Below are 18,822 nucleotides of genomic sequence, written 5' to 3' on the forward strand. Positions count from 1 at the left end.
CCGTGAGACTGAGGGGAACGTTGGGTGGTAGGAAATTTGTCCCGGTGCGGTGATCCCACACAGAAATGTGGGAAAAATTAGAATTTTGTTTTTAGTTAAATTTGAGGTTTGCTGAGGATTCTGGGTAAGAAAACATTGGGTGATCCACGCAAGTCACACCTCCCTGACTTCCTCGGGTATCTAGTTTTCAGAAATGTCTGGGTTTGGTAGGTTTCCCAGATGGCTGCTGAGCCCAGGACCAAAAACGCAGGTGCCCCGCCGCCTGCAAAAACAGAAAGTTTTGTATTTTATCATTTTGATGTGTCCAGATAGTGTTTTGGGACACTTCCTTTCGCGGGCACTAGGCCTACCCACACAAGTGAGGTACCATTTTTATCTGGAGACTTGGGGGAACGCTGGGTGGAAGGAAATTTGTGGCTCCTCTCAGATTCCAGGACTTTCTGTCACCGAAATGAGAGGAAAAAGTGTTTTTTAAGCCAAATTATGAAGTTTGCAGAGGATTTTGGGTTACAAAACCTGGTGAAAGCCTCACAAGTCACCCCATCATGGATTCCCCTAGGTATCTAGTTTTCAAAAATCACAGGTTTAGCAGGTTTCCCTAGGTGTCGGTTGAGCTAGAGGCCAAAATCCACAGCTAGGCACTTTGCAAAAAACACCTCTTTTTTTCTTTGGGAAAATTTGATGTGTCCACGTTGTGTTTTGGGGCATTTCCTGCTGTGGGCGCTAGGCCTACCCACACAAGTGAAGTACCATTTTTATCGGGAGACTTGGGGAAACGCTGGGTGGAAGGAAATTTGTGGCTCTTCGCAGATTCCAGAGCTTTCCGTCACCGAAATGTGAGGAGAAAGTGTTTTTTAGCCAAAGTTTAAGGTTTGCAAAGGATTCTGGGTAACAAAACCTGGTGAGAGACCCACAAGTCACCCCATCTTGAATTCCCCTAGGTGTCTAGTCTTCAAAAATGCGCAGGTTTGCTAAGTTTCCCTAGGTGCCGGCTGAGCTAGAGGCCAAAATCTACATCGAGGCACTTTGCAAAAAACACATCAGATTTCAATGTAAAAATGTGATGTGTCCATGTTGCGTTTCCTGTCGGGAGCATCGGCATACCCACGCAAGTGAGGTATCATTTTTATCGGGAGACTTGGGGGAACATAGATGAGCAAAACAAGTGTTGTTGCCTCTTGTCTTTCTCTTCATTTTTTCCCTTCCATACGTAAGACAGTGTGTAAAAAAAGAGGTGTAATTGAGAAATGCCCTGTAATTCACATGCTAGTATGGGCACCCTGGAATTCAGAGATGTGCAAATAACCACTGCTTCTCAACACCTTATCTTGTGCCCATTTTGGAAATACAAAGGTTTTCTTGATACCTATTTTTCACTATTCATATTTCAGCAAATGAATTGCTGTATACCCGGTATAGAATGAAAACCCATTGCAAGGTGCAGCTCATTTATTGGCCCTGGGTACCTAGGGTTCTTGATGAACCTACAAGCCCTATATATCCCAGCAACCAGAAGAGTCCAGCAGACATAACGGTATATTGCTTTAAAAAATCTGACATTGCAGAAAAATGTTACAGAGTAAAACGTAGAGAAAAATGGCTGTTTTTTTCACCTCAATTTCACTATTTTTTTTATTTCAGTTGTTATTTTCTGTAGTAAATCCTTGTAGGATCTACACAAATTACCCATTGCTGAATTCAGAATTCTGTCTACTTTTCAGAAATGTTTAGGTTTCTGGGATCCAGCACTGGTTTCACACCCATTTCTGTCACTGACTGGAAGGAGGCTGAAAGCACAAAAAAACATGAAAATGGGATATGTCCCAGTAAAATGCCAAAATTGTGTTGAAATATTGGGTTTTCTGATTTAAGTCTGCCTGTTCCTGAAAGCTGGGAAGCTGGTGATTTTAGCACCACAAACCGTTTGTTGATGCCATTTTCAGGGAGAAAATCACAAACCTTCTTTTGCAGCCCTTTTTCCCCATTTTTTTTAAAGAAAAAAAACACGAAATTTTCACTGTATTTTGGCTAATTTCTTGGTCCCCTTCAAGGGAACCCACAAAGTCTGGTTACCTCTAGAATCCCTAGGATGTTGGGAAAAAAGGACACAAATTTGGTGTGGGTAGCTTATGTGGACAAAAGGTTATGAGGGCCTAAGTGCGAACTGCCCCAAATAGCCAAAAAACGGCTTGCCACCTGAGGGGGAAAAGGCCTAGCAGCGAAGGGGTTAAATAGATTTTTGCATATAAATACAGACGGAAGACTGTTTTTTTTCCTTTGTCCGTATTTATAAATTAGAAACAGGAAAATACTGACAAATTGTGCAGCCCGTTCCACCCCAGGGATGCCTCGCCACGCCCCTCTTCCTGATCTACACCACAATGGCCCGTTTAAGAGCTGGTCGTATTGCACATCAGCAGGTGTTACATGTTAAGGGACAGTAGAGTAAAGGCCTCCGCAGCCCCGGTGGCTCCAGTTTCATTACGCCACTGTTAAGGGGGTAGGGGACGTTGTAAGAAGTGTGAGTATCTGACGTTTAAAGCAGCACCGTGTCCATCCAAGAATGCATAATAGCCGAGCACAAGAGTTAATATGTGCCTTAGCAGTGCGGCTGACTGACAGAAAGCTTTTGGCACCATCTGGGGGGCCTTTTGGGGTAAACGCTAATAAGGTAGCCTGTGAATACAAGTGAGTGGCAGCAAGGCAGAGGCCTGTTAGCAGGTAGTGGCGTGCTCGGCGACAGGTGGGAGGCACTGGGGAATTTAACAACAAACATGCCAGCAGTGTACAAAGATGATGGTGACCTCATTTCAAGAAAACATGAAATTCTTTCTTTTTTTTTAACTGTGTGTGGAATGCCAACTGCTTTAATGCAATTAGCCTCCTCCGGCGAGATGTGTGGATCACAGTATCTTTACTTTTTTTGCTGTTGCCTTTTTAAGAGTATTTTGCCAAATGCTTTCATTCCACTTCTGATCTTCCTCAATAATGTTGCGCTTGCTCTTTGCATCACGAAGTGTTAGAACAGGTTGCAGGTGACTTTGAGGACGGATTTTGTAATGCAGTGCGTGTTTTTTGGCATCATAATACCAAATATTTCAAACATTGCCAAAGGAGAGGCTTCATCCCTCATCACCCCCTCCTAGAAAGCGCTGCTTAAAGTTACCTGCTTAACGTGCCCCGGATGTCCGCACAATAAATGCACACTTTTTGTTTAAAAAAGAATGTTCGTCTTTTAGTTTTTTTCAGTTCTGTTTGTTAACTTTTTAAGTGTGTGCAATGCTTAAAATCTCTCCATACTCCCTCTCTCATATGTATTTCATTTGTATTATAGCGCCTCTCCTACCAGCAGTGTTGGAGCACTACTTCACATCACATATATATACACACATGCAAAGACAATGAATCATACAGGTGTAAATCAATGTATTGAAATGTTATATAAGACAACGGGTGTAGGTGCAGTATTCACATGTCATTTATACCGGTAGGCATTTTTTTTTTTTTTAAAAGAGGGCTTGGTCTGAGAAACAAAATCAGGATTCCGAACTTAATACTGTGATTAGGGTTGCCTTTACGACTAATAAAATTATTTCTACCCGAACAAGCCCATTGTAGCAAAATTAAGATAATCAAAAACTGACAAAAACACAAATGAATTTATTGAGTTCACTTAATTTGGCGTATGCATAGATAAATCTAAGCCTATAACAAATAGGTGCAAGTGCGCATTGCATATTTAATGTGGAAAAAATACTAGCTGCAGTGTCGACTTTTGCTTGCAACAAAAATAAATGTGGATAAGTACAGAAATAAATGACCAAAAAATAGATATGGATAAAAACAGATGGAAATGGTAAAAAAAAAAAAAAAAAAAAAAAAAAAAAACTATAAAAGTATAAAACTGGGAGCTCTAGTTATATATGAGAGAATTTCATGCCTTTTAAATGACTTATGGGGTAAATACGCTTCTAAATGATACACCTGAATATGTTTTGTAAGCCCCCAACTACATCTTGGTTTTTGCTATGGGGTGAGATTAATAGTGTGCAATGTATGCCCAAAAAAGACCTAATCCATGGCAAATCTTTAGGCCACCTACATAAGGTACATTTGCATACAATTAATCACATTTAAATTATTAAGGTGTGGTGTTAGCCAAGAGCTTTTGATTTTACTAAAATTTTATGGATAACTAAATTACTGACGCTTTCAGAAGGCCTTCTTCATCCATTGATTTGCTCTGTGTCATTCACATTTTTCTTCTGCCACCCACTGCAGCCTATACCACTACAGCCCATACTATGAGGCAATAGGTCAGCCGCTTCTGCCTTTGGCTAACTTCATTGCGGATTATTGCATTCTTTCCATTCACAAGGACCACATCCATGCACAAAGTAGTCCCTTTATCAAACATGGCAACATTTTAAAAGTAGAAAGTGGAAGATTTTGAGGAGGAAAAAAAAAAAAAGAAAATCGGGGAAATGCATCTTTCCCATCAACCTATATTAAAGCTGAGGCAATTTTAGGCAGAACACAGCAAAAAAACAGCTGTCTCACGCCTGAATTGGGTCTGTTGACAAATACGCTTTAGTGCTGGTGGCTACTAAGGCAATGTCTGCTTTTTGAGACCAAAAATAATTTTTTTGCCAATTTCTTTTTTATCCTGATGAGGGCCAGTGAGCTTCTCCAACAATAACATTTTGCAAAATCGTAGGAGAACAAAATTAGCATTGACAAAGCTAAAATGCTGGTAACACCAGACCTGCTGACTTTGCCAATGCTTGTTTACACACAGTCTTGCCTGAAAATCTGGAATGACCGGACCTATGTTTGACATTATAGTCAGAGGAGCACAAGACATCGGCTATTACTGTGCTTGATAAATTCACCACAGTGCAGAATGGCCTACAGACACAGGTTCTACTAATACCTGGTCAATACAGTTAGTACTGTGGTAGAATATCCGATTTGAACCTGCATGTTTGAGGTCATTCCAGAAAAGCTGAATTATGACACAGAACGAAAAAGAATACCTATAGTTCTTACAGAGTTTTCATCTGGTACATCACCCTCTGAACAATACATAAATATATCAGATCACTCACCACGGTTGCAAGGTGAGATCCAAAAGCTCTCTGCAATACATACCGTCTCTTTCATCTGAATCTGATTGATCTTGATCCTAAATAACTTATGCTTGAAGTCATTATTAATGACAAACTTGTCCTCATCTTCCACATCTTTGCTTTTTGGATATTTGACCAACACACGTGCTTTTCCACAGGCCAGTGACTGCAAAGTTCTCCGTAATTCACCATCCTCTAAACAAAAGAAATTGTGAAGCTGAAAAGTGATCTTAAAACACCATGGCAATTAACTGGTGCATTTTACCAACATGATCTTTCTGTATACAACCGTGTTTTCAGGTTTCTTATCACCTAAAACATCAATACCTCTGAGGTGAATCTACATAGCTTGTAAATAAAGAACAGTTGTTTACAAGGTAAATCTCAGTCTCGTCACAAAGCGTTTCACCTCTGGTATAACCATTATTGACATGAAACAAGAACAATTTAAAGTACTCTAAAATCAATCAATGAAGGTTCTGCGGATGGCCAGAGATAAATCAATAATTATTCACATTGTTGCCAGTAGCAGCCCACCCCCGAGCTTTGTTGTAAATGTCACCGCCGCCCCTCTGAAAAAACACTTAAAATGGAAAAGCAGTTCTCAGTGTGTTAAGATAGATACATAAAAAACCGTCGCCATTGCTGTACTCTTAACTGCAATTGGACCTACAGGCCAAGATATTCCATGAGGCCAATGATGCAACAGAAATCTACTGGTCCTGAGATAAAATGCATTTTTACCCAAAGCCAATAGTTTCATTTTCAAGTTATCAACAGCTGTACATTAAAGAATACATATTGACTGATAGCACCTATTAGCATGGTTCAGATTATCCTTTTTTCTCTGAATGTCCATTGTGTCCCCTTTTTCAGCCCTAGGTCAGAAAAATCAGTGCGGTTAAGCGCTCACTAAATCATAATACATCCCAAGGAATAACATTCAACTCAACAGCTCCCAACCACCATATGCCCATTACTACAAATCACTGGTCTCAGTGGATCGTCAGGGCATGCAATTTCCTAGGACATGACAAGGGAGGTGATTCTCCCTACAGTTTATGAGAGGCCCCAAATGACCCAACGTCTGTCACTCATTTCTCAACTCATAATACAAAATTTCCATCGCTATCACTGTCCACATTCTTTTGGACTAATCCATCATTAGAAGAAAACAATTCATCCAGTTATTTGCTATCATCTGCTTTGCTGCCAGCAAGATGTGTCACAAGGCCCCAATCACTGCTTGACATGCCTTTTAGTTCCAGGTGCGGCTCCTCCACTATGGCGGAAGAGCGTCACCCCGCCCTACCCCACAACCAGCTGCAAATCTTTTACAATAAAACAATAATAAACAGGCTATAATGAGCACAGAGGGGGTGTCCACAGCACTCCCCTCAGTGTGCATGTGTGTTTGGCCGGCCGTCTCAACCTGCTCCTGTTCACTTCCCTGGGACATATTCTAGCGGAATGAAGGTTGAACCATTTGGTAAAGGGCATACTGATCTTTTTCTTGAAGAAAAACGTGCAACATTCATAAAATGACATCAGTTGAATTTATTTTAATTTGCCAAAATAAAAAAGTATAAATGTATTATTTGAAAACAGGAAACAAATTTTACTATCTTGCTCCAAGACATGGTTATGTGATCAAGACGAAGAGAAGCTTATCTAAGGGCCAGCTCACAACCAATCCGCCTGAGAGGTGGGAACGCTGGCATTCAAGTATAAGCATGCACCACTAAATTAAGCACATAGGTGCTATGCTTCCCACCCCAGTGCTCAGTTTGTGAACAAATAAAAGCAAGGGCCCAAATTTTTCTTAGGAGCTGACGAATACCACAGCAGCCTCGTTTGGATTACGTCAGGCCTCTTTTCTACAACCCTACACGTCCTACCTTACTCTTGCAGGCTTTTTTTAATATCCCTGCGTTTCTCTGTTTGTGTTTCCGGTCAAACTCTAATGACGAAAAAAAAAATAAGACCTGATCCCCCCAAATCAGTGACTACGTCAGGTCCACTATCTGTAACAACCTACACAAATTAAGCACTGCTCGCTCCTGAAATCACTCACACAGCATGTGGAAAATTGGAAATAGGGCGCTGGCCGGGTAGGTTAGGATATCCATCTTAGACTGAACACTTCCTTTGTGCTATTAGAGTGAAGTTCAGAAACGATGACCGGACATGCGAATGGGCAGCAGTGCACGTATAAACCTTTAGCAAACTGTGTGTGAAAACTTAGCAGTGGCCTGTGCTAGGCTGCTTCTTTAAATATGAACACAAAACTTCGGTCACGTAGTGCATGCTTAAACATATTTCTGTCTTGCCTTAATGGATGGACAATTACCAACTATAGCTCCTAACAAAGTAAACAAATGACAAAGCTAACATGTAAATTTCACTTTGCATTTACTTATCTAATCTGTCCAAAACGAAAACATATGTGAAATATTCAACTTCAACACAAAAAATATTAGCTTATTAGGCAAAAACACCTTTACATTGCCTCTCTATCTCTCCCAAAGGGATTCATTTCTGCCTCGAGCGGTGCTGCAATCAGTGTCATTTTAGGAATGGATTTTAGTGGCCTCAGGCAAGGCATATTTTGGGGCCCGTTGTTCACAACAAATTGGAACTTTATTACCGATTTTCTAATAATTTAAGCCTGTATGCCAAACAATATTATACTTGCACTTTCGCAAAAAACAACTGAAATATGTTTTGCTCTGTGCCTTAATCCGTATATCTGTTCCTACTCTGCATGGCCCGTGGCGCTGCATACATCAACACAAATAGAAGAATAAAGAGACTGAACAGCAGTTTTGTTTTATTAACTCCTTTTTAGTTTTGTGTCTTTAGAACATTTTAAATGTTTCAAAATGAAGATTAGGTTCTAATAGGTTTTGGAATTGCTACAATTTATAGCCCTTTCTTGATCTTTGTATTGTTCCTTCTTTAAAGGATTTGTTATCTTGCACTTTTCACATTTCACCTGCGGCAGCACATGTGACATTTTGCTTACTTACAGGGGGCTAAGCAGGGTGATAATGGAGACCCCTGCAGAGCAGGAACCGCCACTCTATCAGTGGGCCTCATTCAGCCAAAGTCATTTGAACATCTGTGAGCAATGAGAGACTCATGGGCCCTTCTTCACATTCTGCAGGGAGTTTCTACATTTCGTTTTACGTCACTAGCTTACAGCCTGCCCATTGCTTGCATTGCATCCAAGGGTTGGCTTCACCGTCACTTTCATTTCTTTGCTTCTCTTTGGTCAGCACATGCCTGCTTCCCTTACTCTTCCCTGTGTTTGGCCCGCTACAGGTGAATGGCCCAAAGACTCCTTCCTGGACCTGTGTCCTTTGGAGGCATTTTTTACTTTTACTTGCAGAACTCCATAAGAGTGTATGTGTTTGCAGGTGGTCTCCCCCACTTACATTCCACTCCACATTGTTGCTTGCCCTTTTCCCTCCTGAGTCCCATGTTTTGTGCATGCCTTTTCCCCTTCCCGTGTTGTTGCTTGCCCAGTCTCCCTGCACTCCGCCTTCACTGTTACCTGCCCCAACCCTCTCTCAAGTTTTTGCTTGCTAGGTCTCCCCGCCCCACACTGTTGCTTGCTCCATTCACCTTCAGGTAGAAAAAAACACCTTCTGACTGCTGGTTTTGTCAGTGTTTTCACCCATTCTGCACAGCAGCGGGGCTTCTGTGCGCCAAGGGTGAACATTAAAAACAAAAAAAGCACTATGATGTGGCCAAGTCAGGGATGTGGAATTCCTATCGCCCGACGCCCGGGACATCTTGTTTGGGGTCAAGGGCAACAAGTTTTTATGTTTACTTTGTCCTTGGGACAAGTAGGCCCAACCCCCTGCAACGCAAACCGTTTGGCTGCCTGTTTACAGAGAGTGGAATTCTCTGCAGTTGAGGTAATGTGTTTCCAAAAGATAATGCTGTTCGAACTTGTATTTATGGTTCATTATTTGAAAGCCTTCATTATTAGGGTGAGTGCTGTAAATAAATGTTTTAAGGTCACACTTCACTACTGACATTGGTTCCAGTACAAAAAAAAAAAACGTGTACACACATGTTTGAAAAGTTTAGGCTAAGAGGCTAGGTATAATGCTCCCAGAATGCTCTCTGATTATATGCAAATGAAGTGTCATTTAGTAAAATGTGTTGATGCATGCTAGTATTTCCCAAAAATATTTCTAATGGAAAATCAGTGTAACCATTTTCAACACGATTATGGGAAGCATGAAAATAAACAAACACTGACAAAGCCAACTGATCTGACATATTTTTATGAGTCTTTTAGTTTCATCAATGCATGTCTTGTTTTGACATGGCTTTTGTAACACTTTATTGTTGTGGGAGCTACCAGGCCCTCAACATTGTAACAAACATTGGCAAAACCCCCCCAAAAAGTTTTTGAACTTTTAAAGCACACGTTGCCACCAGCGGCATAACAAAGGCCTCGCAGCCGCCCTCCAGGGGGCCCCTCCAGCACAGCACCTGCCCTGAGTGAGTCTGGAGAGGGGGCTCCTCCATGTTCTTTGCAAAGGGGCACCCTCCAGTTTCGTTACGTCACTGATTGCCACTGTAGTTCCTGACACTGAACAAATCTACTTTGTGTGGCAATATGCTCCTTGTGGAAGAGCAGAATGCGATCACTCACAGTAAAGCCAGCCGAAAGAGAGAGAAATAGAAGTTTAATAAACACAAAATGTCTTTGTTAACACCAGACCTAATTAGGGACCAAGACCCACATGTAGGTAGCTTTTTGCATGTCGCAAACAGCGACTTTCGCTGTTTGCGACATGCAAAAAGCACACTGCGATGCACAAACCCAGTTTTGCGATTCAGTAACCTGGTTACCGAATCACAAAACGGGTTTGCGACTCGCAATTAGTAAGGGGTGTTCCCTTCCTAATTGCAACTCGCAGTGCAATGTAGGATTGTTTTGTGACCGCGAACGCGGGCGCAAACCAATCGCAGTTTGCACCCATTTCAAATGGGTGCTAACACTTTCGCAAAAGGGAAGGGATCCCCATGGGACCCCTTCCCCATTGTGAATGTCACTGTAAACATTTTTTCAGAGCAGGCAGTGGACCACTGCCTGCTCTGAAAAAATGAAACGAAAACGTTTCCTTTTTCGTTTTTGTTATGCATCTCGTTTTCCATTAAGGAAAACGGGCTGCATTACAAAAACAAACACAAAAAACTGCTTTATTGAAAAGCAGCCACAGACATGGTGGTCTGCGGTCTCCAGCAGGCCACCATTCGCAAGGGGGTCGCAAATTGCGACCCACCTCATGATTATTCATGAGGTGGGCATTTGCGAAGCCCTTGCGAATCACAGATGGTGTCAAGGACACCATCCTACATTCGGATTTGCGACTCGCAATTTGCAGGTCACAAATCTGAACCTACCTACATGTGGCCCCAAATTCTTAAAGAAAGTCACAAAAGTGCACCCATGGTATATGTAGTACCCCTATAAAATATTTGTGAACTGTAGTTTAGCATGGGTAAATACGATGTGTATATTTGCTCATGTGAAAATCTATTGAGCATTTGCAAGTTCATTTTCCCTCCAGCCACTTTCTTCCCAACCCTGGAAGAAGTTCTAATTCTGCCATTGTCAGGAGTAAATGTCCAACCTTTCTTATTATGGGAAAATATTAGAGAGAAGCTGGTAAAAATCTTTAAAACATGCAGGTTAGTAGGTTTGCAGACTCAAAGGCATTCCAGCCCGGAAACTATTGCTTACTGCTTCCTCCAGCCCCAGTATGCAGATCTGCAGAAAGGTGGCAAAATAGGGAAATTGCTACAGTAGGGATTGAAACTCCAAGTATTCAAGCCCTACTATGGTAGTAGCCCTGGCATAATCAGAGAGGCTATTAATTGCTGCCATAATTTGTCGCCACACTACATGGCACCAAAGGGACAAGTAGATCTTTTTACAGGACAAGTAGATTTGAGAAGCAACCTGTCCCCTGGACAAGTAGATATTTTAATAAATTCCACACCCCTGCAAGTCCTTTTATTTCTTCTTTTTGCCGGAAGGAGGCATCAACGCCCTCAGTGTTGCACACCCTCCTCCCATCCCAGCAGCTTGGCAATTAAAAAAAAAAAAAAAAAAAATAGAAAAGCTCTAGGATGTGACCAGCGCGGGACACATCATAGTGCTTTTGCTGGCCATGTCATAGCACTTGTTAAAAAAATCTTTTGCAGCCATGCTGCTGTTAAACATGGCTTAAAACATTGACAAAGCAAATAACTTGCATAGGTTAAATAGTGTACAAACTGTACCCATGTCACAGGCACACGTGTATCAACGTGACCAAAACGCTGATGGGATATACAAGAGTTAAATAAGTGGGACTAGAGCACACAGGATCAGTTCAGAGACCACGATTCAACGTATGCAACGTTTTGTGTATATCTGTCACCTATGTGGAGTGCGGCCCATGCAAGGTAACCGTACTAATGATGAGGCGTGTGATGTGCCCGTATCACTCCATCTGCATGTACATGTGCTGGAGGGCACACTGGCCCATGTTGCTGTGGTGCTGAGAGCTTCTGTACCTGGAGACTCGTGAGACAGACCTCCCCATCCCACTGGCATGTGAACAAGTGCTGCAGCTGGTATCACTATTCATGCTACTCATTGCCTCACTCAGTGAGGTCTGCTTGCCCAATATGATGGGTGTGCCAGTGCACCAACTGATTGACGTGCGCCAAATGATTGACGTGCATCTACTGTGTGTGTTTGCTCACGCATCGACTAGCTTTGCTGCCACTGTAAGTTGGTGCAATACATCTTGTTTGGATAAAAGGTGGTGCTCATGCAGAAGAAGATAAGGAAAAAAACAGATAAAAGAGGAAGACAGGGAATTAAACATGAAGAAGGGAAATCTAGCACGTGAACTTCAGTACTTGCAGGTCAAAATTCCCAGAAGTGTGGATGATGGAGGATGAATGCCATGGAGTGAACATTAACCAGGCAGCAGGGACATGCCCAGCAACACAACAAATCCATGACGAGGCTGCCACTCATATCTAGTGGTCCAACATGTTGGTAGGGCAGCAAACCTGGTTCCTCCAATCAGTGAGCTTGCTGTTCCTGCTACAGTCTGCACCAGATGGTGCATCTGAATAGAATGCCTAAATAATTATTTCAAGGCTAAGAAAGACCCTGATTACTCCATCAAACACTCACTACTTCATTATATCTTCAAGTTGTTTCACAACTCTCGAACACCGATGATGACGCCGGTCATGATGGAGCAGTGGCTGCTTCACATGCATATTTTAACCCACAGCTCAACCAGGGCTATGAACTGTTTATGACAGGATAAGTAAAGCAAAGGAGGGCACAATAATCAATGACTTCTAAGCTACATTGCAAGAATGGGGCAGCAAGTGTACGGATGATAATCCCCTCAGGAATGGGGGGGGGGGGGGGGCAGGGGGGGGGGGAATTCAAATTATCCAAGGTTGCTAGTGTCATGCAACGTTTTGTGAAATGTGAAGTACTTCTTAACATGCTGATGCTAGAAAGACCCCACAAACTATCCAGAGTAGGATTCAAACAGATAAACTCGGTGCTGGCAAGAATGACCATCAAATTGGAACAAATGTATTTCAAAATAATTAAAACACAGTCTACTGATGCTATGGGCATGACCACTATTTGAGTCCAAAGCCAAAGTAAAAACTCTCAAAATTAGGCTACATGTGGGTACTGTGGAACTGAGCATCACCTGGCAGCAGCTGTCCAGCACAAGAGAGGGCATGACTGAACTGTGATAGGTCAACCACTTTACCAGTATGTGTTTGAGATGACGTTGAGTAAGATTTCACCCAAGGTGCACAAAACCAACAAGATTATTTAGTGATATCTCACAATAATAACATTGATGGGGTCAGATTTTCAGGAATGAATGCCAAAATGAAGAATAAAAAAAAAAAACATTGGGGCGTGGCTTAGACAGCGAGGCGAATCGCGCTGCTCCAGATGGCACAGACCAGAAACAAAGAATTCGATGACTCCTGGAGAATGAAAATCGACAAAGACACTGCGTGAAACCACAACTATTGAGGACTTCAGAAACGCTCCATAAAGCGGTAATCCTGCAAGCCTTATAGAGCCCTATGCCTGTTGAAAAAACGGAATGTGAGTGATCGGACTATAAGATGGGTGCCACTCCTCTCTCTGATCCGGTCCTGAAGGAAACAAGGGAATGCGCGTGACACCACCGCTCCTCAAAACAAGGTAGCTGCTCTAATTTAACTTACTGTGGGATTGCTCCTTGCATGCAACCACCGGCCAGACTTCTCTGCACTCGGTGACCAAGAAATAACCAAGTTTCAACATGCCTGACCTTAATATAGCGCCGGGTGTGCACACGACAGCCCAATTCGTTGAGGCCTAATTAAATTCTAGTTAAATCCTACAAGGAGGGGCTAAAGAAAAAAATAAATTGAAGTGTTTTACACTAAGACCACGAACCTTCTCAATTATTACCTGCACCCCAGATACCAAGCCTGAAGAATGGCTCACTGAGTTCACTAACCTGGGCTACACATTGCTACATGGTGCTGATCAGTGCTAAGACTATGTTAGACAGCACTGATTTCATGCAGAGCTACTGTTACAAAAGGGCTTTGCATATGGACTCCATGGACTCCAGGCTCCTATCTATCTCATCTGCCTACTGTGGAATCGTGCCCGCTTGAACCTCTCCAACATCACGTAACCACTTCACACCTATATAACCTACCTTAAAACCTACTCAGGGTCACTAAACTATTCAAAGGTAGATCTACCAACAATCAGAAACTGTCCTTATATGGTGACAAAACGATCTACTGTGCAGAGCCCACAGAGAGTATTTTATCTCTAACAGATACAACAGAGTATCCAATATCCTGCTAGATTAATACAGCTCCTCCAAAAGGAATCTAAGTCTACAGGCTCGCCCTTGTGCACCCCTTACTTCCTAACAACATAGTTCAAGCTTCAAATTTTGACGTGAGCGCTCTGTGAGACTACTAAAACTTTCCATATCTTGTGCACGTACAAACTTGTCACCAATCCAAACATTGCTGAGAAAGAACTGAAATCATCCCTTAAATGATTCAAAGCTGAACCTCCGTTCCCGGAGTCGCCGATCAAAGGGAAAATGGACAAAAACTGTACTATGGAAATGATCTTAAAAAAACAAGCCAAAGTTCATGATCTCGCAAAATCGACCAATAGTAACACAGACGCAATACGATTAGTACTAAGAGCTATCAGGGTGGACATCCATAACATTAATGATAATCTCTCAGATGCAGAACAGTGAATCAGGGTTGTGAAGGACAATCTCATCAAAATCAGAAAAAGTACTCAAAATGCTCAAGTCGTCAACAAAACCCCTCCACAGGAAAGTATCCCACTTGGAAGACAGAAATTGCAGAAGGAACCTGCGTATATTTGGAAATCTAGAGGGAACAAAAGACTCTACAGACTCTTGTATCAACTTCTTAGAAAAATGGCTCCCACAAGTCACAGGTATATCATACCCAGAGGACTTTGAACTTGAATGTGTGCATGGAGTATCCTCATTTAAACCTGCAAATAAATCGGTAACAAGGCGGATAGTTTGCATGCCTCTCCACTTTCAACATACCAAACTGATCCTTAATTACATGCACAGGCAGAAACATTCTCTGGAATAGCCATTATATATATATATATATATATATATATATCTATCTAAGGACTACTCAGAAGCAACAGTGGACCCGAGGAAAGGTTTCCTGGCTCTGTGACACCGACTCAGAAACTTCAACCAACAATTCTCGTTTGCTGGTCCAGCACCATTCAGTATCTATATGGAAGGCAAACACTATATATTCGTTGACCCAAAAGACCTATTATTCCTGGATGAACGAGAAGACCACAAAATTTAAGCCCAACTCTCCAACTCAAACAAAAGGAAACACTCTCTGATTATTCCAATGTATCTCTTTCTTAAATGCTTGATAGCTCTGCTCTATCTAATCCTGTCTGTCTGCGTGACCACAGATAAGTCATCAGTGTGTATTTTCTCCTGATGTCTTAAATATCGTAGTTGACTGTACAGGATAATGTTTAATGTCTCTGATTATACCAACCTGATAATGTGCCTTAGCTCATCAGACTAATGCGTACATAGAAATTACATAGTACTTAGTAGAAAATTAGACAACCAAACCATATACTCACCAACACTACTTTATTGTTGCGCCAGTAGGTTGTTAAATCTATGTTACTGCTCACTAGTAGACCTTGTATCAAATAATTGCACTTAAGTAGGACTCCGTGACTCTCTCAATCGTTTCATAAGAGAAAAATTGTGGTAAACTTGAACTTTAACCTTCCTGTGGAGCTTTAGGCCTGTGTTCATATTTATGAGCATTGTTGATATATAGATCACTTGTGACTTAAGACTCTAACTTTGTTCATAATGCAAGTTGTTACTTACATTGCGGTCCTAGCCATTGATTGACACCTCTCTGTCGCCATACTCATTCTGATTGGGATTTTGGGGGGGTGGAGGGGGTGTGGGGGGTAGAGGGAAGAGAGAGAGAGAAGGGTATAGAGGGTTTTTTGGTGGGATGTTTTTCTTTTTCGTTTACCCTATGAATTTCCAGGTATTTGGTTTTCAACCATCTCTCCATGCATAAAGGATTGTGTAAACATTGCATTGTGGTTCATTCTATGTAAATTTTCTGTTCAGCACATCTCATGCTTGTCCTGCTTCTACCTGCCGCAGCCCGTCCTGTAGGGTGGAGGGGCCACCCCTCCCCCCCCCCCCACCTTTTGCCCCTCATGAAGAGTGCCTGTCAGGCTGAGCAAAGGTCAGTCTGATAGACACTCTTCATGATTAGATCAGGTAGCCAGGAGTGAGACATGCGCAATTTGCACAGACTCCTGGCTGCCTGAGCTGAACTTTGCTGGGCTGAAGAGGTCACAGTTCCTATGGGCGTGACCTCCTCGGCTCAGCAAAGGTGCCTCGAGGCCCCCCCCTCCCCCCCGGTGACAAGGGGAAGCGTCACCCATTGACTCTGACCTGCGCGCTTTAGGTTTAAGCCCTGAAGCGCCAGGGCGAGCGTCAATCAGTGACACTTCGTCACAGAGTGGGGTGGGGTCAGAAGTCTCTCTGACCCCATCCCACTCTGTGACGAAGTTGGGACTGCTAACTTCCCTCAATGGGAAAGCAGCAGTCCCAACCTTCCTCCGAGCTGAAGGTAAGAGTGTGTGTGTGTATGTGTGTGTGTTTTTTTAAATGAATGTTTGGTGCGTGCGTGTATGTTTGAATGTTGATGAGTGTTGTGAATGGATGTGCGTGCATGTGTTAATGAAAGTGTGTGTGCGCTGCCCGCCCCCCTCCCTCCTAAAATTACCGGCTGCCACTGGCTTCTACAGTCAGCAAACACTCACTGAAGTATTTCATGCCCTGTTGATACCAACAGCACTTTCCCTTCAGTATAACTAAGTACTTCTGTTTCACTTTTTCCAACCACTCATCCAACATTGCAAGATGGCTAATGTTCTACCCATTAATAGCCTGAAAATAGTCTATTGAATATCGAAACCACCCCGCTAAGCATAAAAAATGGAGAACCATCTGTTCAAACTTAATGATGATCTGATACTTCTTCAAGAAACTAAAAATGGCCAAAAAGAGCACACTTCCCTAAACACCAGGTGGACAAGTGACATTGTCAATGAACAACTTTCATACTGACCCACAAAAGATACTAGATGTCTTTAAAGATTTCTATGAATCACTATACCAGGATGACTGCCAAACGGCTGAAGCAGCCTGTTAGACCTACCTTGACAAACTTAATCTGCCAGAGCTTTTCCAAGAAGACAGACAAAAACTCAACTCTACTATTACCGCAGATGAAATACAACTAGCAATTAAATCCCTCATATCACACAAGTCTCCAGGCCCAGACAGCTTTGTCTACAAAACATTCACACCCTCACTCATTCCTACATTGATGGATCTATTTCAACACTTTGCTGACACTGGTTCAATATCCGAAACAACAAGCCAGGGCACCATAGTGGTTATTCTCAAAGAAGGAAAAGACCTCACCTGAGCAAAAAACTCCCTAATTAATTTGGATGCCAAGATATATGCCAAAATCGTATCCAAACGTTTGGAGTCACTTCTACCAAAACTAATAGGTAGATCAAAGGTATGCTTTACGTAAGGCCATATGTCCAATTACAACACGTTTATTAAGCTATGTACTAGAAAAAGCCACAATACCCCCTGAAACTGTAGCCATTACACTAGACACCGAGAAGGCATTTTAATAAAGTCTTGTGGATTTTCCTCAGAGTAATTCTAGAAAAATGTGATTTGGGTTATGACTATCTAAATGGCTATGGCCCGCTTCAGCAACCCAGTGTTAGAGTGAGGGCGGGTGACCTTGTCTCTCCATCCTTTAGTCTACAGAAGGGAACGAGACACTGATGCCCCCTTTTTCCCTCCCTGTTCATCCTCGCCCTAGAACCGCTTCTCTACAACATTCAAAATAATAATCTAATTTCCGGTATTTATTACAATGAAGTTGTTATGAAAGTAGCAGCATACGCTGACGATATCCTTATAGTGACAGATAACGCCGCCCCTCTATTAAAGCTCTTATCAGCAATATTGACAAATATGCCCTGGTGGCTTGATACGGTCTCAACATAGATAAGTCTGAAGTTAACGGTCTAAATAACACCTGCACTAAAGACATACTGGAGGACTGTGGTCTGTCATGGCAATCTAGTTACCTTAAATACTTAGGAATGTAATTCAGGTCAGACTTAATAGATACCTTAAACACGATATAAAAAAAACACTCTACAAAAAGTGGAAAATCTCTTGGCCAGCTGGAATTCCAAATTCATTACCTAGTGGGGACATATCTAGAAAATAAATTGATGGTAACACCTATACTAAACTATCTCATATGCATGCTTCCACTTTCTCTAGCAAACTTTAGAAATCACCAATCTTCTTTTCTGGTGAAACAGGGATCCATGTGGCTTTTCCTACCAGTTGATGACATTGCAGCCTGGCTTTTAATTAAACAGAAAATGTTGGGAGACTTTCACTCCATCCGTCTCACCAACAAGCTCAAACTTTCCTTACCAGCTGAACAAGTATTTCAAAACATTAAACTAGCCCTGCTAAAATTGGATAATTGCCTTGGATGCCCGATAAACTCATCCAATATGATCTCTCTTTGGAATAACACCAAACTAAAGATCACTGATGCCCCATCACACTGGATATCTTGGTCCTCCAAAGGCATTAGCTTTCTGAATCAATTGGGACCAAAAGACTATCCAGTCACTTTTAAAGAACTTCAAAACCAATACAATCTAGATTGACCCCCGCTCCCTAAACTGATTATTATGGCCAACAGATCAGGTTACCAGGTATTTAGATACCATAAACTCTTTCATCCTCTCTCCACATGACTAAACCTTGTCACACAGGCCAAATGTGATGAACATAAACCCATATCTCAAGAGAACTGGAAATTGATATGGAAATTGGTAATCTCTCCCACAACCATCCCAGTGCTCTGCCAGACTAAGCTTTACCTCTTACATAGAATTTTTTGGACCCCATCACTACTCCATAAA

General features: G+C 42.1%; 1 protein-coding gene across 1 annotated transcript in view; it reads right to left on the reverse strand.

Annotated features, from left to right (window-relative positions):
- CUL4A (cullin 4A) overlaps positions 1-18,822 on the reverse strand; it is a 635,676-nt gene that overhangs the window by 105,137 nt on the left and 511,717 nt on the right. Inside the window, exon 18 of the mRNA XM_069204675.1 lies at positions 5,152-5,324. Coding sequence (XP_069060776.1) covers positions 5,152-5,324 — 173 coding nt within the window. The remainder of the gene's footprint in view (positions 1-5,151; positions 5,325-18,822) is intronic.

The sequence above is a fragment of the Pleurodeles waltl genome, chromosome 8, assembly GCF_031143425.1.
Source record: "Pleurodeles waltl isolate 20211129_DDA chromosome 8, aPleWal1.hap1.20221129, whole genome shotgun sequence".
Lineage (NCBI taxonomy): Eukaryota > Metazoa > Chordata > Amphibia > Caudata > Salamandridae > Pleurodeles > Pleurodeles waltl.